This window comes from Xiphias gladius, chromosome 19 (assembly GCF_016859285.1).
Source record: "Xiphias gladius isolate SHS-SW01 ecotype Sanya breed wild chromosome 19, ASM1685928v1, whole genome shotgun sequence".
In the NCBI taxonomy this organism is placed as follows: Eukaryota; Metazoa; Chordata; class Actinopteri; order Istiophoriformes; family Xiphiidae; genus Xiphias; species Xiphias gladius.
Genome location: NC_053418.1, coordinates 19,120,889 through 19,143,536, shown reverse-complemented (window position 1 = coordinate 19,143,536; position 22,648 = coordinate 19,120,889). Strand labels below are relative to the sequence as shown.

Genomic DNA, 22,648 nt, shown 5'->3' with positions numbered 1-22,648 from the left:
TTGAAGTAGTTTAATCCAGCAAATGAGAGCTCTCACTCACTGTGACTGAATTTCTTTCTTCTATAAGCCTTAATACATCCAGGCAAACAACAATAGAATGACCCAAGACTAAAGTCACTTTCAAACAGTTTGCTGCTGGTGTAGAATTAATGCAACTTTCTCTCACTCTTTCTCTCTTTTTTGCCTCTGTCTATCATCGTCTCTCAGATAACAGTTTTCCGGATGGGGTCAGAGGGTCATCAGGACATAGACCTTGCCATCCTCACTGCATTACTCAAAGGTACGTGTGTGCATTTATATGTGTGTGCTGGAGCATGAGTGCACAGTAAGTGGCTTCCATTTCACTGCCACCCTCCAGGGATGTTGTTATTTGGAAGTTTTGGTACATAAAAGGAGGATGATGATCGTTTCAGAAAGCCTTCCTCTCAGTGTCCTAGTTTAGGTGTATGTTCAAAGCACTCAAGTATGTTTTTGTTTTTATAGTTCATAGCTGAGGAACATAACAGACATCTGTGCTTTTATTTTCCTCTCTTAAAGCTCCATTAAACAATTTTTGATCACTGCAGGGCAGGAAGACTCCAACGCAAACTTGCAGAGTCAAGTCTTGATATTAGACTATCAAACAAAAGCTTATTTACAGAATTAGCAGAAACAGAGTGCTGTGGGCATAATTCTGGAGTCCTCATATCACTGCATTTCCGATATAAGTCCAGCGTTCACTGGTTTGGTCCCCTAACTACTAACAAAAATATCTGACTCTTTTTTGGCTTGCTAAATGTTTAATTTTTTTACAGCAATCTTTGGCTTTGAAAGTCTTTTGAGATATGTATTTCAATTTAATTTGTATTCAGGAAATTAATTTTTAATGAGGTCAATAATTATTTGGCCGAGGGGCCTAACCATATACTGTCATGCCATATGAGCCTTTCATATCTCGGAACTTCTAAGTGCCCACATTGTGACTGGGGTCTCACAGTCTCCACAGCCTGAGGCTGCTTATCCATACACCATTGTCTAGCATAGTCTAGTATAGTCTTAAGGTATGACACAGTGAAATATACAGGAAGATATAGAGTTAGCAGTAGCGTGTGATTTTTATGTTGTAAGTTTGTTACAGCATAAAGATCATTTACCAGTAAGGGACCAAACTGAGTTCCAGAATTGAAAGTCCGTCAATGCAGACATAGAAATTAAAGTAAACCTCCACTGTTCCCCATCCTCTGCCCTATTTCCCACTGTATTCCATGCCCCCCATCCTCCCATAACCACCCCTCTACACACACACACACACTCAAACACATACACACACACACACACACACACACACACACACACACACACACACACACACACACACACACACACACACACACACACTCTCTCTCTCTCTCATGGATCCATACTTTCGATTGGTTGTTCAATAGCTTGTATTGATCATGGTTGCTCTTGCCTCTTCAAGGAATATGACATTAACCAGCCCAATTGGAGTTTGCACGCATACTCTCCCGCACACACACATCCGTACATGTGAACACATACTCATGCACATGTGAAAAAGAAACAGTGAGTCCTTTGGGACTGCTTTGCAATTCAGAGAATATGATTGACTATCTCAGGAATTGTTCCTCAGAGAAACATTTAATTCCCCAGAGAGTGAGGAGTTGACTAAGCTAGAGCGTTTGGAGAGGCTGAGAGTAAAGAGAAGCTTGATTTACATAATTTATGTGTAGCAGTGAAGATGCATGATTTCTTTGGCCCATGCACCACTCCCTTATCTTGCTCTCTTGCACTATTACTTTTCTTATATATACATCTCCCTCATGTATTCTGTTGACTTCATCTGTTGATGTATCTTTGATTTCTGTTCACTTGATTATCCCTTTCCTATTCAATTCTTTTCACATCGTGATTGTTTTGGCATTAACAGTAGATGAATGAATGAAGGAAGGAATTGAAATCAATGAAAGAGAGAAGACAAAATGGAAAAAAGGGGACTGAAAAGGAAGAGATCAGAGATGTGAAAGGATGAGAAACAAACACTATGGAAAGGGGCAAAAAATGTTTTATGGTAAACAGCATGAGGGTCATTTTACATGCAAGTCTCATTCTGTGGCTGAATGAATGAGACGTGTTAAGGCTTTTGGTGTAAAATGAAATCTGTCACATCCTGCCTGAGAGCTTTTTAAAACACTGGATTAGACTCCTTCACCAAAGAACTAAGCTACTGCCTGAAGCTCAACAAAGCAAGGCACAGTCAGGAATACATGGTGAGAAGAGAACACAGCAAGAGCAGGAAAAAAAGAATATAAGGAGGGAGAGTGTGAGCCTGGGTGCGAGAAAGAGAGACCTAGAGAAGTGCTAATAGACAGATCTGGAAGGAAACTGCAGCTAAACACACATGGTGTAACAGAGGGGGAGATTCGTGTTATTGATGGTTTGCTGTCGGAGGTAGTCAATATCCTGAAGATTGGGTCCATACAGTCAGTTGCCTGCAGTTCAACCTCCCTGTAGGCAGACAAAGTGAAGCCACGGGCCATTGATAAAGCAAGGCTGCCCTGCCTTTTAATATACACATATCTCCACTAAAGCTCTTATTAGTGTGCTCTGCATCTTATTAGCAGGGCTCTGTCTGAAACACCGTTAAGCTCCAGTAATGCTGTACAGGCTTTTAAGTCAGAGAGAGCACTGTGTAAAGCAATGACACCGGTGTGCTTATTAAAAATTACACAGTCTTTTCTACACACAAGGGAGTATTATTATACTTTATATTACACTGCATTTTTCTAAAGTCTGACCTGAATTGTTTTCTCATCTTTCTCCTCCCAGTGTACAGGTAAATTATTAATCTAAACAGCTGACAGTGGTTTTCTTTTTGCTGCTTCACATTGGATTATGCGGATCAATTATACATAGTGAGGTTTATGTTATATACAGTCTTTTTCTGTCCTGTATTAATTAATTAATGGCTGAAATGTAATGATGCAGTATTGAACAGGTGAGAGGTAACAGAAAATAAGAGGAGAGAGAGAGGGGGAATGATATGATATGCAACAAATGTCCCTGACTAGAATTAAACCGCGGACATTGCGATCACAGTATATGATATCTGTCTAAATCACTAGGCACCAGGACACCACAGCGAGCATTATTTTAATAAGATCTTAGAACTTGAAGTTTCCCAAAAACAGCCCCGCATTATGAATATCTCAGCAGATTTAATTTACTTTTATTTTATCTTTATTGTCAGTGTGCCTTGTAAAAAACATGTCTTTTTTCTTGTCTCTACCTCATCCAGTATTACTCTGAGCTAATTGGGTCTATTCACAACGGCACTTTTTTGATCTTTTGTTTTCAGTTTTAATATGTTTCTGTTTTGTCTCGTGTGTGTATGTACTTTAGTTCTTCCTCTGCTGATTACTTTACAGCCACGTTGATGTTAGTAGAGGACCAAAGTACAGTAAATGATGTTCTCGAACACAGAAAATCAAAGGAGTACACTTTTAGTCCACATTCTATGAAGATGAGATGGAGCATTAAATTAAGTGATACATCAAAGGACAAGCTGTCATTCTCCGAAGACGTCTTCTTCTCTACAGAAAAAAACCAGGCACAGCCAAAGGCAGAAACAGATCAGACACATGCCAAAAAAGCCAAGAGCCACCAAACCTGAAGTTAGATGATGCCCCTGTAGACCACAAAAGAAGTCCTCAATCTCAAAAGCTGCAAATCGATACATAGAATTTTTTTGGACATTTTCAAAATAATACTAAACGATTGGAGAGGCTGCAGCCAAACCACCATCATATATCTCACACCCAACGGTACTGTACATTGATTCTGTCTCCCATAAATACAGAGATGACAACAGAGATGAACATTGTGAAATACTGCATAACATAGGACAAAATATGTTTTTCCATATTTGTCTCTCAAGATTAGAGAGATCAAACATGACACCATGCTCATAATTTTCAGCAAGAACAGTGTTAGCATCCAGCAGATGCGCACGTAAAGAGAGCACGTAAAGAGAATATAAGATAGGGACTAAAGAGCTATCAGTATAAATATTAAAACAACACAGCATATCGAACAACTGAAGTAACAGCTAATAAAAATCATCTTAGCAGGTTGCAAGTTTGGATATTTTACTATGTCCTGTATCTGTGTTTAAGAAATCTTGTTTGTCAGAAATATGACATTGCCCATCAACTTGCTTGCATCCTCTCTCAGGTGCCAACGCTTCTGCTCCTGACCAGCTGAGTTTAGCACTGGCGTGGAACAGAGTGGACATTGCCCGCAGTCAGATCTTCATCTACGGACAACAGTGGCCTGTAAGAACCATAAACCTCATATAAAAAAGAATATACATACTGCAGCAGAAATATTGATTTTATTCACAGGGCTTTTTGTTCTAGCTGCATTTTCACTGATATTAACATTTTGGTATAGATAACTTAGATAACTGTCTTCAACAGCTGATATTAATAACAACTGATACAGCATAGAAGAAATAAAAAGCTCAAAGTGCTTTACAGATTGTCAAAATAACTTTAAAATAATTTGAAAGAGAAAGGTGATGACTTAAACAGCCAATAAAATGATGCGTTCAGAATTAAAAGGCAGTTTGGATACAAAAAGCCACTCTGGATCAGTCGTCTGTGAAAGGTTAAGCAACTGACAAATGGTTGCAAATAATAATCAAGGACTACTTTGGACATGTTCTTTGCCATGTTGCAGTCTCCTGTTATAATAATCCTGTAATAATTCCTTGCAGTGTTCCTGTATTCTGTAGTATGTTAGTGTTTTCTGCGTATGTTATCGTCATTATGGGGTTTCTCTATTCTATGTGCCTTAGGTTGGTTCCTTGGAGCAGGCCATGCTGGATGCTCTGGTTTTGGACAGAGTTGACTTTGTAAAGCTTCTGATTGAAAATGGAGTCAGTATGCACCGTTTCCTCACGCTTTCCAGACTGGAGGAGCTCTACAACACGGTAATAACAATTGCACATAAATGGACTGTAGAAGCAACCTGTGTCATCTTTTTGCAACACACCAGGGAAGCGCCTCTTTGAGAAAATAGTTTGAAAGGTTACTTGCACAGAAAAAACATGGAGCTGGTAGTGTACCAGTATAGCAGGCATGATCAGTTTTGTCCTAAGGACCTGTAGATACTGTCAGTGATGATAACAACATCTTTATGTGTGGTGTTTGATTTATTTTCCAACAGAGACATGGACCATCCAACACGCTGTACCACCTTGTCAGAGATGTCAAAAAGGTATGAGCATTACTGCCGTCCCTTTAGCTCTGTGGCTGTTCAGGCACACTGTATGGGAATGTTGGCTTGAATGTGTACATCAAAGAGGACATGTTTGACTATATAGCGTTTCAGTTGCTTTTTTGCAGTGCGTGTTGTTAGTCTGTTTGCATCAACTTGTGTGTCTACATTTTGGTAGCCCTAGTTGCTGTTAACTGCAGATAGAAGCTGGCTTTTCTCTTTCAGCTGGAGTTGCGTGCTGCAGTGGCTGCGTAGAGCTATGCACGACTCTCATCCCTCCCATGACTCTTCAGCAATTTACTCTGTTCTTTCTCTAAGGCATGCACCACCATGGTAAACAAACACTACATGTTTTAAACATTGTTTTATCCACAGAGCTTGAATTTAAGAAAACTGAGGCTACACGGAACTGCCGTGAGGCTGATAAAGAATAACTTTTATTTTTATTAATACCATAATTTATAGAAGTCTTTTTGATTTGGAGTATCCATTGATGCTTTGAATAGTGATATTGCATAATTCCTAACATGAAATAGATTTATTTTTATTTTTTTTTTTTTTTGGTATTACAACAGTGTTCATTTCATGTTTAGACGATGAAATAGTGGCATTGACTGTCAGTAGGTCTTGGCTGCATTAAAGCCAGAAAATTTCAATGTTATGCAGTCTCAGTTACATTTTGCTGCACATCTCCTATAGCAGCTTGATAAATACTGGCGATGGAAGACAACAACCTAGAATTTTACATTCAGCACATGTCTATACACCAATTAGGAGTGATCCTACTGTTGAGAGACGATGGAGAGGTCAGCAACACCACCATTAGAACTAAGAGCTGTTCATTAATTAAATTGTTGCTGATTACAGTTATGCTGTTTTCTCCTCTGGGAGTTGCTGAAGAGGCTCTATGTTGTAATCGCCCGTCCTTTACCTCCTCTCTGTCTTTAAACACAATCCTGATCTCAAGTCGGTGCAGAGAAAATGCAGTTTACAATACACGACATCTCACTACACCATTTCACAAACATGCAAAACACACACTGTAGTGCATGGCATAACATTACCATCTTCTTTTTGCAGAGCTGTGTGTAATTGCCATAGTGTAGCTTAATGTTGATGTGTCATTGTTGTATCATAGTATGATGCTAATTAGATTTAACTACTATAGCTTGGGTTGAGTCACCATCTCTGTTTCCTGTTTTTTTTCTCGTAGTTCTCTGTAGATTGGTGGGCCATACTGTCAGCAACTGGCAGTTCTTATTTTGATTCCGATGCAGGTGTTGTGCTAATAACAGCTTTGAGAGCCAATGAATGCTGCTCTCAGGCTTAATCTGGTCCATTCATTAGATTGTGTGAAAGTTGAGTCAGAAAACAGGTAGAATCACAAAGACTGGCTTTTGGACTGCAGATGCCAAATCAGAAATTTGTTTTCCTGCAGAGTCAATTAACAATGTTTTGTGGCCAAATATTGGTAGCAATACACATTGCGCATTGAGTCTGAAATATCAAGAAGGGCTGGGAGGAAATCCAAATGTAACCGGACAGTTTTACTAAGGTTTCTAACTAAGGTGCTAACTGAAATTATAGGAATGAGCCAGAATATTTGAGTTGTATATTAGTACTGTAGGTCATCAGCTGACAGGGGAACTGGGTTGAGTAATACTGACCTAGTGTACATTACATTATATATTTTAATACTGTCTGTATTGTAATTATCTAATGATAAAGTTTAGCAAAAAAAAAAAAAAAGACACCTAAACAAAACCAAGTGGTTGGTCAGCTTTTTAACTAGTTGCTGTTAATGCCACGGCTATTCTCTATGGAGGCAGGATAAGAAATTAAAGAGTTTGTCAGTAGAGGAGCTTCCCCATTAGTAAGTCAACCTGGGCTCAGGATTTACTAACTGCACTGGAGAATTAAAAACTTCAGTGTGCTAAGCTCTTAGAGTGTATTCAGACGAGGTGTAAACAAACAGTTTAAGGTTGAGCTCCACCACCACAGGGAATTAAAAGAGGCCTTTGCTGACTGTTGACTTTTGCATTTGAACTATATATATCAGTAGGATGAGGAGGTGAAGCTTTGTGTGCTTTGAACCACGGATGTTGAAAAGAGAAGCTGTATCAGTTGGCCTACAGGGGATTGTCAGCAGTGTTGCTTACCTTTGCAACCACTGAAATTGAACCTTTGGCTATGAAGTCAGGCTAGGGATGAGTGGGACAGAGAGGATTTCTACGATATTACATCTGACCGCAGAGAGGTGGAGAAGGTATGAGAGTAGGTGTAGAGATACGTAACGTTATTGGTGTATCTCAAAGGAGCAGTGGGGGGTCAGGATAATGACTGCAGGATCAGGGGTTGATGTTGAGGGCCTGAGGAGGAGCAGTGAGTGTTGACATGGTTATAGTCTTCATCTGTTTCAATAATGATTCTCCCCTCCAGCGTTAATAGCTGTCTGTCTGTCTTTCTATGCTATTGCCCCTCTCTTCCAGGCTAGTCATTACCACTGTCTCTATCCCTTTCTCTCTTCAAGACTGCATTGAACCTCACTGAGAAGATCTCATTATTTCCCTAAATGCAAATTATGACAAGTCATTTAATTTTTTACATGCTTTGTAATTGTCCTCAGACAGTGAATCCTCTTTATAAATCATACTGCACCTGATTTGTTATTCTCTCCTCACTTTCTACTTCTCTATTAAGTGTAAGAGAAGAAGTTACAGCTGGGGGCTTTAAAGTTTCACGTTCTAGAAAGCTTACGGGAGTAACACCATACCTGAAACTGTGAGCAGTTTTGGGGTTAGGATATCAGAGGAATAACTCAAAGTTTCTGCTTTCAAACCAAGATCCACATAGTTTTAAAGTATTCAGAATCTAAAAAGATAAACTGAAGCACAGTCTGGTTGAGATAACAATTTATTAAAGAGGCTGGAAGAGAGATCTTGCCTGAGTATCTTATTTCCCCTGCTCTTGCTTATCGTGCAGTTTACTCACTGACATTGTGTGTTCTTTCCAAGCGAGAATATCCAGGGTTCAGTTGGATCTACTTCAAGGTGAATCCGATAATCACGTTTTCTTTTATAGCCAAAGAGTTTTTATATGGATTTTGTTGAGTGTGTATGACTGTGTGGTTTGTTTTGTACTCTTTGTTTCCCTCTTGTTTACCTTCCTTTATTAATCAGTTAGCGTGGGTTGGTGGCTGTTAACACTGTCTGGATTTCTAGGGAAACCTGCCCCCGGACTACCGCATTAGCCTCATCGACATTGGACTGGTCATTGAATACCTCATGGGCGGGGCATATCGCTGTAACTACACCAGGAAGAGATTCAGAACTCTATACCACAACCTCTTTGGACCCAAAAGGGTGAGTGAATGATTGTCACTTTCATTAGCATCCCACCATTTAGTGCATTTTAACACTGATGTCTGAAAATATTTAATGCCATTAATCAAAGGAACAGTATCAGTGAAATGAGCCTCACGATCAAATTTGCTCTGTAAGGGCAAGATGGATAATATGAGCAAATTATATTTAATTTATATTTAAAATTATATTAGGGATTCTGCACTCAAGGGTAAATTCCACCTTGCTGATGCAAGTTGTTAATAAGCATGCACGTATAAATTTACTAGTTGTGACATGACTGAATGAACAGGAAGTACATGAAACATTATACAGTTTGGTGGAAGCATGGTACTTGATTTTTGGAGCAAGGATGACAGAAATCTTTTCAGTACACTGTTATGTATGTTGATTTTAAGACTTCAGGTGGATTTCTTTGCTCAGATGATTACGTTTTTAAACATATGACGAAGATGCTTGACTGAAATTGCAAGACAGAAATGCTTTGTCTAGGAAGTAAGCCCAAGTAAGTAAGTAAAACTTTATCTATATAGCACTTTGTTTATTCATATTGTCAGCAAAACCAGAAAGTGCTTCACAGCCAGAAAAAAAAGCAATACTTGGAAATCAACTTACTATTGTAATGGTGAGCCAATATATAAGCGTAAACAAATAGTTTTAAGCTGTTTGTCTTCAGGGTGCAACTGCTTACTAGTGTTGCACAAGGATGGGATCTAAGTCTACATATCTCAGCCTGACCGCCCAAATGAAAAACCCAAGCACCGAAAACACATTTAGAAAAACTCAACACAATGTTAAGACATTTATTGTATTTTTTCAACTGCGGAGCAGTCACTTAATCCACACAGTTTGTGATCTGTTCATCAGCAGAGGTCAAACTTAAGAGTCATCCTCACATTATTCTTCATTTCCACATCAAGTAGAGTGGCAGTACAGGCTATTATTAGCTTGTTGCAACAAATAATCCATCTAAAGCAGTGGCTCTTCATCATCTGCCATCATAAACCCAAGAATATGCACACTTCATTGCAACCAATGGAGAGACTCACCTCACTGATTAAGACACTTTCAACCAAAGTGGAGAAACTTATCAGTGAAATTGTGCTGTATTGTTTTGGTTGTTGTGTGTTTTACCCCTCACATATATATATGGTTTACGTTCATGTTCTGCTGTTCTGACATATGCTTCTCTCATTCTGCCTCAATACGTCACACACGGCCACAGGTGTGATGAAAATAGATATGTCTGAAACACCGTAATTTCTGCTTGATGGTGCAGCTTTGTGTTTTTATGTGTGAGTATGTATGTTTTTGAGTTTGTGTTTGTGAGTCTTCGTGTGCCTGTTTATCTCATTGAATATCTGCCTTGGCACAAAGCAGCTGGAAAGACGCAGATAAAGCGAAAGCAAAGAAATGGGACAGAGACCGAGCAAAGAGGCAAAATGAGAGAGAGCCAGAGAGAGAGAGAGAGGGAGAGTCAGTTCCAATTTAGCTGTGATTTTCAAGATGAAATGAATGTGCGATCACATAATCTAGTGCACACACTCGCACACGCGCACACAAACACATGTTAACTAAGAACAAAGCCTTGAAATAGATGCAGATATCAAAATCCCCACAGGAGACCTGGGCTATTTTTACCAGTTCAGATGATGGCTCATGAATGCATAATTCATACATGCCCTGCTTTAATACAGATACACAGTACTGTACCAAATGTACAAATAAACTCTGCTTACATACACGGAAACACACCACCATCAGAGATTGCTGTATGTATAGTATTATATCAATCACACCAGAAAAAAATGCTATCTCTCATTGTTGTTGCTATTTTAAAGAAAACCATTAAACTATGGATGAGTCACTATATTAAAGAATATTTTCGGTCTCATGTAAGTGAGTCTGTCTTTCTGTCAGTCTATGCTGTGTTGTGCTTATAGAGTAAATTGCTCTATAAAATACATTCGCCAAGGTGTTGTTCTGTTTGTTTATGTTTTTGTTGCTTTTCTAGCCCAAAGCCCTGAAACTGCTGGGGATGGAGGTGAGTGTTGATCTCATCAAGGTTGTTGTTCAGTCATTCCTTCACTGTCCCTCTCCCGTGTCTAAAACAAAGGCTTCTCACTCGTAATATATGTTGAGTGTACAGTCAGTCTGCTGAATCTTTTCAGCAACAGAGTCATTAAGTGTGTGCTCGCAGTCTTTGAAAGAAAGACCAAGAGGCATATTTAATTTATTTTGCCGGCAATCTGTATACACATTTCAGCCAGTTGAAGGCTCATTGTCAAATAAAATTATCACAAATTTAACACTACATTGTATAAAGTATTTCCTGAGATTTATGAAATGGGAAAAATGCTTATGACCACATAAAGTCTAATGACTCCAGACAGCTTAAATTTATATACAGTTAGGTGCATAAGTATATGGACAGTGAAACAATTTCTGTAATTTTGCCTCTGTACACCACCACAATGGATTTTAAACAAACACATCAAGATGTGATTGACATTTAAACTTTCAGCTTTAATTCAAGGGGTTTCACAAAGGTATTGCATTAACAGTTTATGAATTACAGCCATTTTAAGGCATAGTCCTTCAATTTCAGAGGCTCAAAATTATTGGACAAACCAGCATTGTTATAAATATTAGGGTTATTTTTAATGCCTGGATGAAAATCCTTTGCAGTCAATGACTGCCTGAAGTCTGGACCCCATGGACATCACCAAATGCTGTGTTTCCTCCCATTAGATGCTTTGCCAGGCCTTTAGTGCGGCTGCCTTCGGTTGCTGGTTTATGGGTCTTTCTCCCCTCCGTTTTGTCTTCAGGAAGTGAAAAGCATGCTCAATTGGGCTGAAGTCAGGTGACTGAATTGGTCATTGAAGAGTATTCCATTTCTTTGCATTGAGAAGCTCTTGGGTTTCTTTCGCAGTATGTTTTGGGTCATTATCCATCTGTACCTTGGAGCACCGCCCTATCAGTTTTTGAGCATTTGGCTGAATCTGAGCAGATAGTTTAGCCCTATACACTTCAGAATTCATCCTGCTACCTCTATCAGCAGTCACATCATCCATAAACACTTATGCCCATTCATAAGACTGCCTCCACCATGTTTGACAGATGATGTGGTGTGCTTGGGATCATGAGCCGTTCCTTTTCTTCTCCATACTCTTCTCTTCTCATTGCATCATTCTGGTACAAGTTACTCTTGGTTTCATCTGTCCAAAGAATCTTGTTCCAGAACTGGGCAGGCCTTTTTAGATGTTTTCTGGTAAAGTGTAATATAGCCTTTCTGTTCTTGAGTGTTACCACTGTTTTGCACCTTGAGGTAAACCCTCTGCATTTACATTAATGAAGGCATCTCTTGATTGTAGACTTTGACAATGATAGGCCCACTTGCTTGAGAGTGTTTTTTACCTGGCCAGATGTTGTGAAGGGGTTTTTCTTCACCAGGGAAAGAATTCTGCGATCATCCACTTTCGTTGTTTTCCATGGTATTCCTGGCCTTTTTGTGTCGCTGAGCTCACAAGTGCATGCCTTCTATTTAAGAGTGTACCGAATTGTTGATTGGGTCACTCCTAAAGTTTCAGACATCTCTCTGATAGGTTTGTTTTGTTTTTTCAACCTAATGATGGCCTCCCTCATTTGCACCGAATCAACTTCAGACCTTTTATCTGCTCAATTTGTCATAAAATAATGGTTTAACAGGCCAGGACAGGCCATGAAACAGATTGTCAGTTAATTGTCAAATTACTTCTGAGTCTCCAAAAATTAGGGACTATGTGTAAAAATGTCTTTAATTCCTAAACTATTAATGCGATATCTTTGTGAAACCCCTTGAATTAAAGCTGAAAGTCTAATCGTCAATCCCATCTTGATGACTTTGTTTCATATTCTTTGAGGTGGTGTACAGAGGCAAAAATACAAAAATTGTGTCACTGTCCAAATACTTACGCACGTAACTGTAACTCTTATGACACATGTCAGAGCAGCCCAGTTACGTTTAACTGCATAGGTAATGTCTGACCTGACGCGATTACATAATGGATGGTTTGCGTACTCAGATCTATCCATGGTGTTCACACCTTGAAGTATCTACATCATAAACCTTTTAACACAGTATGTGTGTCCTTTCCTTTGTATGTCTGCCTGTTTGAAATCTATCTCCCTGTCAGTGTGTGTTCTCTCTTTGTTGTGCCTGTTAAAATCTACTTAGTTCCCTTAATGCTTTGCTCCCTTTTTGTAAGCCAATTTATCATTCGATCAGTGTGGCAACCTGGCCATGAAACAGAGGATGTTTAATTAACTGTTGTTAATTCTGCTCACCTGCAATTATTGGAGATTTAAATGTTTAGTGCTCCAATCATTTCTAAATATCCACAAACACACAGACTTGTTTTTTTATAAATGGATATCAATGGAGTGTCACTGCCTGAATAATATTCTGCAGACGTATTATCTGTCTTTGTCCAGATAATCTCTCTCAAAGCAAGTAGCGATTCTAGTCGCAAAGTCATTTATCAGATGTATGTGATTGACCAACTGTCAGCAGGCCTCAGATGCTAAAATCTGAAATTACTGGAGATCAATACAGCCCTGCTGACGTGCCATTTAGACCCTAACTGGCAGTGTTGATCTCTCCAGAGACAGTGAGCTAACCTGTAGACACTGAGTGCTTCACCTTTTTTGGTGTCTTGTTACTCATAAGTAACAGTAAAGTGTAGTATAAAATTTATATGGTATGTAAGGCCATCCCTGCTATGTTTCCTCTAAAATGCTTTGTTTGTAACACTTTGTGCCTCCCTCTGTCTGACCTTCCCACTGCATGCGGAAAGTGAACACCTTTTATAAATATAGTATGAAAACCTACACTGGGGGATATGACAACTTTAGATATGTGTCTAATATGGCCGAACCAGGAGTATTTCAGAGCTTTAAGTCATACGTACAATCCAATTTTCTTGGGTGCCACTTGCAATCACCATTTACAGATAGAACCCAAGCACTGACCTCATAAAGTACATCAATAACCAGCACAGGATCAACACTCTAAGGTTGTCCTTTTCTACTGAATGTTTGGCAATGAATATCATTGGAAAATCACCTGATCAATCTCTTCATTGCTGCCTGTGTCTTTCAACCCCACTCACTTGTTACGGATCTCCACCAGGATGACATGCCAATCCGCAGAGGCCGCCAGAAGACTACACGTAAACGAGAGGAGGAGGTGGACATCGATTTGGACGATCCGGAAATCAACCACTTCCCTTTCCCCTTCCACGAGCTGATGGTGTGGGCTGTGCTTATGAAACGGCAGAAGATGGCCCTGTTCTTTTGGCAGCATGGCGAAGAGGCCATGGCCAAGGCCTTGGTAGCCTGTAAGCTTTGTAAGGCCATGGCACACGAAGCCTCAGAGAATGACATGGTGGATGACATCTCCCAGGAACTAAACCACAACTCCAGGTGAGTGACACAAATGATGCACATAGACAGATACAGCATCTCTGCTTTTGTGTTTTTCAAAATGGTATTTCAATTGAGTGTGATTGTCCTGAGTGAGTGTTCTGATCAGGACATATCTCATGGAAATATATCTGTGCAATGCAAAGTTGAGTAGGGAGTCTAGACCAGAACATTTACCCCCAATCTCGAGCACATATAGATAGATGCACACACACAAACATACTACCGTGCCTTTTTCCCTCTAAAAGCTGACCTGTTTAAGACTGCCACAGGATGTAAGTGACATACTTACAGGAATCTAATAACATGAATCATCATTAGTTAAAGGCATAGTCAGTGATTTTAATCCAATACAATTTGTGTAGATATTCAGTGAATATTTCCTCACGGTCCAATAGCTGTCCGTTCTGTGTGTGTGCTGAAAAAAACATCTGGTGTTTGTACACAGCCCTGGCTCTGTAAATTGGAAACAAACAAAGTTCCTCGGATTGAGCCACAAAACACTATTCCAGCAAACAAGCAACAGTGGGCTTTTGTACCTGTGCACAGGAGAGGCTGCTGGAACCAGTCGCACTCCGACCTCTGCCTCTTTCTCTGCTCCTTTGGCTACACGAGGAACTGAGCTACCCCATGATAGTAATGAAATGTTAATAACATCGGAGGTATTACCTTACCAATCTGGTATAAAAATATTTTACCTGCTACAGCAGATCTCACATGCTCTTCTGTGGAATTACACCATAGTAAGGGGAAAATCTTAATAACGTCAGAGATTCACAATAAAAATGTTGTTCCATGTATCACTGACGGTAGAGTGTAGGTTACTGTTCCTGTTGAAGTTACTAGCGATAATGTTACGATACATAGGTTAAGCTACTCCTTGTTTTAGACTTCTGCTCGGATAAGTATTTGGCTTCAACACCTATTTAAATATTGACAGGCTTATTGTCACACTTTCTCCAGTACTACAAGAAAACCTTTGCCACCAGCAGACGCTCTGGATTCTGCCATATTTCTCTTTTGTTCAGCTAGCCCAGTTGCTAGTATGGTTGCCTTGGCAATGCGTATTCATGAGTTTGGAGGGTGGAGCTTCTGAAGGAGCACACCTGGGAGGGGTGTATTCGTTTTGCTGTTGAGTTCAAATATCATCAATCTTTCTCCAGAAGTGCTTACTCCTCCTTCAAGGATATGGGATTTAAATGAAGGTCATCACCTAGAGATTAAAATACTGGCTACGGAAATACCAGTTAATTAGGGGAAACATTTTCAAATATTATAAATTAAGCACAGCCACACCAGCCCAACTACTCCCCCAGCACACATACACACAGACATACACGCCCACAGAGTTTCAAGGACCGCATCAGAACTGGCATATTTTGAGTTTGCTTTCCACAGAGAATTTGGCTGGCTTCCTTCGAAGAACTCATTTAACTACATACATTTTTATACGTTCATGTAATCTTTACATAATTGTTGTGTGTGCGTGTGTGTGTGTGTGTGTGTGTGTGTGTGTGTGTGTGTGTGTGTGTGTGTATTTGTATAAACCTGAGGGATATTTGTGTGAACAATTGTTATTTATAATCTGTGGAAGTATGTGTTGAAGTATGTGTTGAAGTACATACACTAATGCTTCAATTCTGTAAGGAGTTCTTACATTGCAAAAAAGATATACAAATACTTTTGAAATATTCACCCATGTAGTAGTTCCTATAAGTAATTTGAGGAGCACCTCACAGAAACAGAAACTCATTCATTCATTCATGCAACATTGCTGAACTGTGTCATGTGTTGTGTATCCATAACATTGTGAGTCCTTGTTTTATAAATCCTCCAAACCCCAGCAGAGTTACTGCCTTGTTATACACATTAAACTCCATTGTGTGGATGAATGGATTTGTGTGCCATATTATGTTCCCATATTTCCACATTGTTCTCATATTTCTGCATCATTCTCAAAGACATAGTTTATAGTAGCCCGATAATTCTGTAATCATAACTTTGAAATCTACTCAGAGCATTTCTTGTTGATCATACTTAATACATACATTATAAACTTGAAAAACAAGCATTCCAGACCCCTTCACCTTGAAAAAGATACAGATATAATAACCAGTGATTATTTAACCCCTCTGTGTTGGTTACATGTGTATGCATCTACTAAAAATATACGATATGCTTGTCATGTGAGACTTTGACCATGCCCACGTGCTGAGTTGATATGCAAAATGATATTGTATCTGTGTATATGTGTATGTGCGTTCAAGTTTGTGTATGCAAATCTAATCTTCTTCAGAATTTGGCCAGATGGTCAGTGATACCTTGACCAGTTTAATTTCATTTTGACATGTTTGGACAAAGTGTCTTACTGTCTCTGTTCATGTCTCTGTGTCTGTATATGTCCTGCATATAATCTCCCAGAGAGTTTGGCCAGCTGGCAGTGGAACTCCTAGACCAGTCCTATAAACAGGATGAGCAGATGGCCATGAAGCTGCTGACGTATGAGCTGAAGAACTGGAGTAACGCCACCTGCCTGCAGCTGGCAGTAGCGGCCAAACACAGAGATTTCATCGCTCACACCTGCAGTCAGATGCTGCTGACCGACATGTGGATGGGACGCTTGCGCATGCGCAAGAACTCCGGACTGAAGGTAACAGAAGTGGGCCAGATGTTTGAGATACCTGTGGGTAAAGTATAGTATAGGATACTTACAGATAAGCATCAAGAAATGCGGTATGAAATGCAGGTAATTTCCCGTTGCATTGCTTTTCCACCAGAGAGCACTGACAAGTTTATTTTACTGTAACTGTAATATGTAAAATCAGTGCATTTCTTGGTAACAGTTCCTCAGTTAGGTTCCAAATAGAAATAATGCAGAATGGTGTGCACTTAACTAGGAGATATACAGCACAATAGTCATGTCCCTTTTGAATCGCATGCACCACCAGTCTAGTACTGAAAGAAAAGCCTTCAGTTTAAATTACCCATCTATTGTACAGTGCATGCCTATTTATCTTCGGTAATTATATTTGACCCCAAATGTACAGGTGAAAAACAAGAGTTTTCATTCAAACAACGTTCAAGTAACGAGGAGTTAACAAGCTAAAGGAGGAAGCACACTAGTGTGGTTGGGCATAACTATGGTTTGGCCATGATGACTCATTCCCAAGGATGTGGAGGGTGTGCACTGGACTGTGAAAAGACAGGTCACCAATGAAAGTTAAAATACTTTATCTTGTAGTTTGTTGGAGCCTTCGACTCAACACGTCCGCCTCCTGATGGAGCACTCAATCTGTTTACTATTAAATAATCACACTTACACACTAAATCTTTTAGTTTGGTTAATAACAGAAAGTGTTCTCGTTCAGTTAAGTCTTCCAGCATGTTTCTGACTTAATAGAGATACCACAATTATATGTATACACACTTTAGTTCAATAACAGAGAGCAACAGGACTATGCAGAGTAATATTTATTGGTAACAGATTAATAATGCAGATGGGTTTATGTAGGTGAAATTATGTACTTGATGAATGATGGATTGTGATACCTGAAGCTTAGCCAATCAAGGTCATTTGTGATGGTGGGGAGAAGGATTAGCCAGAGGAAAGAGGTTTAGGAGTGTGACGAGTGGTTGAACTTCCTCAATACCTTCATAAATAAAAGCCCACAAAGCCTTCTCTTGAGGCAGAGGGGACAGAAGAGCTGACCTTAATTACTGAAAAAACCTGAAATTGTGTCCCACATATTTTACACCGAAAATTAATTCGGTGAACATCCTTTTGAGTGGAGGGAAGGGGTTTCGTTTAAGACTGGTCGTTGAGTTTTGAGCAGTTTTTTTGCTCACGTGGGTTATCCAGACATCTGGCGCTAGAGCGATAAGAGGCAGCTGCTCACATCAGAGAGGTTGGGGTTTTTTATAATCAGGAGTTTGCCAGGGGAGTGGCTGAAGGGACAGCTGGGTTCACACTCATTCTTACACAGAGTGAGACTGGATGATGCGTCTGGCTGGCTAGCTTCTGGGAGCAGGGGCAGACTCTAAGTGCTTTGAGTGGGGTTTGGCCTTTGCAGGAGAGAGGGAGATCGTGCGCTGCTAAGGCAGCGTCATTGGAGAAGAAAGACAGAAAGGAAACCACAAGTGAAACAAACAAGATTCCGAGACCCCAGGAGTTCATGGTATACAGCAAATAACACTGTCAAAATGTTGTCGAAATAATGTGTGTGCACATTTTTGAGTTGCTGCAGTTGCAAGGACAGTCAGCTGCAACACTCTAAGTCATATCAGAACATACTTACTGGAGGCTACAAATGACTATGAATTGCAATGACGAGTATACTGATGTCTTCACACGTCAATAAGTCTGACAAACTACTGACATCTTTGCCTCGACCTTTTGACATGACTGATGACAGAAGAAGCTCAAACACTGCTTTCTATGCTCTGGTTGTAATTGTTTTTCTCACTGGTCGCTACCCCAGTTCCTTCACCCTGAAACTATTCTTTTCATATATTCAATCATCCTGGCAACTCACGTAGTCAACTAACTTCACTGACACCGTTGTTATTAAATTATACAATTTTTTAACATTTTTTCATACCTCAGCTCATCACAAATTAATGTAAAATAAACTTAAATTGATTTAATTTAGGGTTACTTTTGAGCCAGCCATCAATGCAATGACAACAGTTAGATTTTTTTTTTTTTTAAATTAGTTAAAGGCAGCTGCTTCCAGAGATAAGAAGAAACTCAATTATGCTGTGCTCCATCTTCTCTTTCCCTTGTTCTTCACCTTCCCATTGCAGTTGCAGCCTTGCTCTTGCTTTTTTTGTTTGACTGTTATGTATGTGAAGTATTTACAGCATGCCTGTCTCCTTTATCTGCTGCGGGTGTGTGCCCCACACATCCATTGCGGCAGCACAGTGCCCTTTCTAACTTTTTGGACAAATGCTTTTGTAATTGATTAGAACCCCCGCCGGAGCTGTCGTAAATACCAAAGCTTTGTCATTCAGGCGTGCGCAGGCTGGGACATGATTGGGACTTGTTCACGACAGTAAATTTATATTATGTGAGTTTCACGTGTGCATGTCACAGGCCGATTATGAAGGTTTGTTCAAATTTCCGCAGCGCTGCTCATGAAACTGTACATCGTTATCACATCAGTGGTTTGTCGCTTCCAGCTCTTCTCCCTAACTCCCCTCTCTCCCTTATCAACCAGGTAATCTTAGGGCTGCTTCTGCCACCATCCATCCTGAGTCTGGAGTTCAAGAACAAGGATGAAATGTCTTACATGCCCCAGGATCAGGAGGCCTACCTGCAGGAGAAGGAGGAGGAGGAGCCTGAGAAACCAGTCAAGGAGAAGGAGGAAGAAGACATGGAGTTCACAGTAAGATCTTACTGTGAGGCGCAGTACAACTCCGTGGTGAGAGAACCCACCTCAGCCCCGCATCTCAGAATTTATACACATATTCAAACTTTAGACAATAGACATACACTTTGTTCAGATTATAAAACCGATCACTGACCACATAGGCCAGATTCTTTGTCCTTTGTAGTTACCTCTTGTGGACCATTGTTATACAATGTTGTTGTTGTCCACAGTGAGATGATGATATGCACTAACGTACGCACACAGTTCTCTACACATGCACACACACACAAACACACACATTTTTCTTTCTCTATCCTGGCCAACTGGACCCTTCCAGCCAAATCGGCCTTTTCCTGTTTCTCGTCATCTCAGCAAAGACATGGTCGTGGAGTTGTAGCGTCTCAGTCTGTCGCCGCTTGTGGGTTCCCTCGTGTATTTTTCTTCTTCCATCTATCTCCTTCTCTATTTCTCTGCCTCTCCTTTGGTCCCTCTTGTTCTCTGCCCAGCTCTCTCTTTTTGCTTCTTCTTTTAAATTTTTTTTTATTTTGCTTTCAATCTCTTGTTCTGCAGCTCTCCCCCTCTCTCTAGCTCTTTCTCTCTTTCTCCCTCTCTCCAAACTCAGTTCTGATCGAGGTACAGTACTGTATGCTAGCCGATTGCTGCCCCTCACTCTCTCCCATTAGTGATGGCTTGCTGCAGCATACCACTCAGCATGTCGACTGCTGAGCATGGGAGGCTCAGGCTTTTGCATTATACTCTATAACCATGTCCGCCTGCTGCTGCAGAGCTTAAATCATGCAGAGTCTGAGCACCTTCTCCCAGCTCACAGTGGAAGAGTTGGTCCATCTGCATAGACATGGATGTACAGCAGGATTAGGACTTGTTCCATTTCAATCCAATCAATTCTGGGCAGGATATCAAGATCTAGTTTGTGTGTTTAAATTAAGACTGGAATTTGAAAAGCAATTTAATACACAAACTGGATCTAAGGTTGTCCCATTAAGTGATTGAACTGAAGTTGAACGTCTTTCAGCACCACTGTACATACTCTTCATCTGCATTGAGCACAGCCAGCACACCAGTGCAAAAAATTCACATAACGGGCCGTTTTACAGGTGCAGTCCTTGAGGCACTGTGGTGTTAAAGAATCCTGCTGCCCGAGGATGCATTTGTAATGAGCCCTTCCTGTTGCCCTGGCTTCTGACTGTACAAATGCACCTTCAGATACTTATGAATCACATACAGATTCATACAGATACACAGACTGCTACACCACAGAGGGAGATTGTATTGTCCTATCCTCAGATGCTTTAGATAAACCACACTGTGATGAATGCAATAGCTTGTGTGATAGCTTGTGTCCACTTGCTGATCAGATAATGTGCATGTTCAGTGCAGTAAAGGCATGGTGTGATTTACACACTGGCATCTGAATTTGTTCACCTTGAAGGCCCTGTCCGTGTGTGCCTTGGACAAAACTTTGGCTGTACATGTTTCACATATTCGGAAAAAATAGAAATCCCTTGATTCCTTACTGATGGTGATTTCTTCTTTGATTTCTTTCTGATTTCTCAGCAATGGTTTTATCACTATTGTAACTGTTCAACCGCCTGGGAACTTAAACTAACACCTCATCGCATATTTCAAAAATTTGGACAGACTTCGAAATGGTTTATCTTTGCCCAGGTCAACTATACTTCTCGGCATACAATACAATTCCATGAAAGAACTCCCTCAGAGGTCTGGTGTTGCTTTGACATTAAGACCATGACCCATAATAGCAGTGGGCTCCGAACCCTCTCTCATGGATAAGGAAATGTGTCACACATTGAAACGAGATATCTATGTCTTACTTATCTTTTTCCTTTCCTTTTTCTGTCTTTCTCCGTCATTATCTTTGTCTCTCTTCTGCTTCTTTATTGTTGTCTGAGACACAATCCATGAGTGTCTGTGTCTGCGTCATACTGTGTTACCAGCCTTCACCCAACACTCCACCTCAAACACACATTGCACATTTTGGAATGATAACATTGCTTGTGCTTGCTTCTTTGATTATGACATTAATACTTTGTTGTAGCCCATAATGTAACCCCTCTCCCCGTTCTCCCTTTTTCTCCTTTTTTCTTTGTTATTTGGTGCCTCCCATCCCACCTCCTCTTACTTGTCTTCCTCTCCATCCTCTCTCTCCCCCTCCACTTCTCCTCCACCGCCTTTCCAATCCATCACACTTCCCTCTTCCCACACTCTCCATCCCTTTTTCCCTCACACCTTTCGCTCCTTCCTCCCTCGCTCCGTGTGGGGTTTGCATTTGCCCAGGCCATGCTTGGTAAGGTAACCACAGAGACATCCAGAAAGAAGGATGTTGAGGAGGTTCAGAACCGCCACCGCCTCATCCCCATGGGACGCAAGATATATGAGTTCTACAATGCTCCGATTGTCAAGTTCTGGTTCCATACGGTCAGTGTCGGCTTCAGCAACGCCACCCACATACTCAGCTTCCTGTTGGCTCTGTCAATGATTGCTGTATCCGTGCCACAGCATCAATTGCTGGTTTCCTGTGTGTAGCGTCCGCTTCTATCGCCATTAACCCCCTGCGCCACCCCATCCTGTTCCATTACCCATCTTTATATGGGGGGAAAAGTTTTGTGGGAAAGAGATGGGGAGACTGATGGAAGCAGCATGGTGAGAAAAGTACAGGGGAGTGAGGAAGAGAAGTGAGTCAGAAGGACGTTTTGTACTGAAACACAATGAAACCCCTGAATCATAGCACATTTCCACTGGATTAAATATTTCAATAAGTAAATATTATTTGATTTAAAGTTAAGCTTTAGAGTGCTTACATGTGTGGTAAACACTGTGTTTAGTATGTTTGCCTTTACATCTCTCTATACAGCACCGTTCATCTAGATTCCGTCACTGCAGATGTCTTTGAAGTCTGTGTGTAGCTTGTGTTTTGTACAGTGTCTGCCTGTGAGCATGAGTGTAATGGTTGACATAAGCTGATCTTTTGTTTTCCATACACCGTCTTCGATTTGCTTACCCAGTGAAAGCAGCTTTTTAACACAGGGATTTCACTGTTTATTTATGCTGACAAAATATTTTGACTGCTTTTTGTTTCATCCCATTTTCTCTTCTCTGGCTATTTACTCCCTTACTCTTCTCCCCCACCACTCTTTT

General features: G+C 40.4%; 1 protein-coding gene across 2 annotated transcripts in view; it reads left to right on the top strand.

Annotated features, from left to right (window-relative positions):
• Positions 1-22,648, top strand: part of trpm3 (transient receptor potential cation channel, subfamily M, member 3) — a 128,362-nt gene that overhangs the window by 95,814 nt on the left and 9,900 nt on the right. Inside the window, exons 9-19 of one of the 2 annotated variants that reach the window (XM_040155150.1) lie at positions 208-280; positions 4,231-4,331; positions 4,856-4,990; positions 5,227-5,277; positions 8,292-8,327; positions 8,499-8,639; positions 10,654-10,683; positions 13,810-14,102; positions 16,524-16,752; positions 19,319-19,522; positions 21,788-21,928. In XM_040155150.1, coding sequence (XP_040011084.1) covers positions 208-280; positions 4,231-4,331; positions 4,856-4,990; positions 5,227-5,277; positions 8,292-8,327; positions 8,499-8,639; positions 10,654-10,683; positions 13,810-14,102; positions 16,524-16,752; positions 19,319-19,522; positions 21,788-21,928 — 1,434 coding nt within the window. The remainder of the gene's footprint in view (positions 1-207; positions 281-4,230; positions 4,332-4,855; positions 4,991-5,226; positions 5,278-8,291; positions 8,328-8,498; positions 8,640-10,653; positions 10,684-13,809; positions 14,103-16,523; positions 16,753-19,318; positions 19,523-21,787; positions 21,929-22,648) is intronic. The other variant, XM_040155152.1, reaches the window with a different exon arrangement.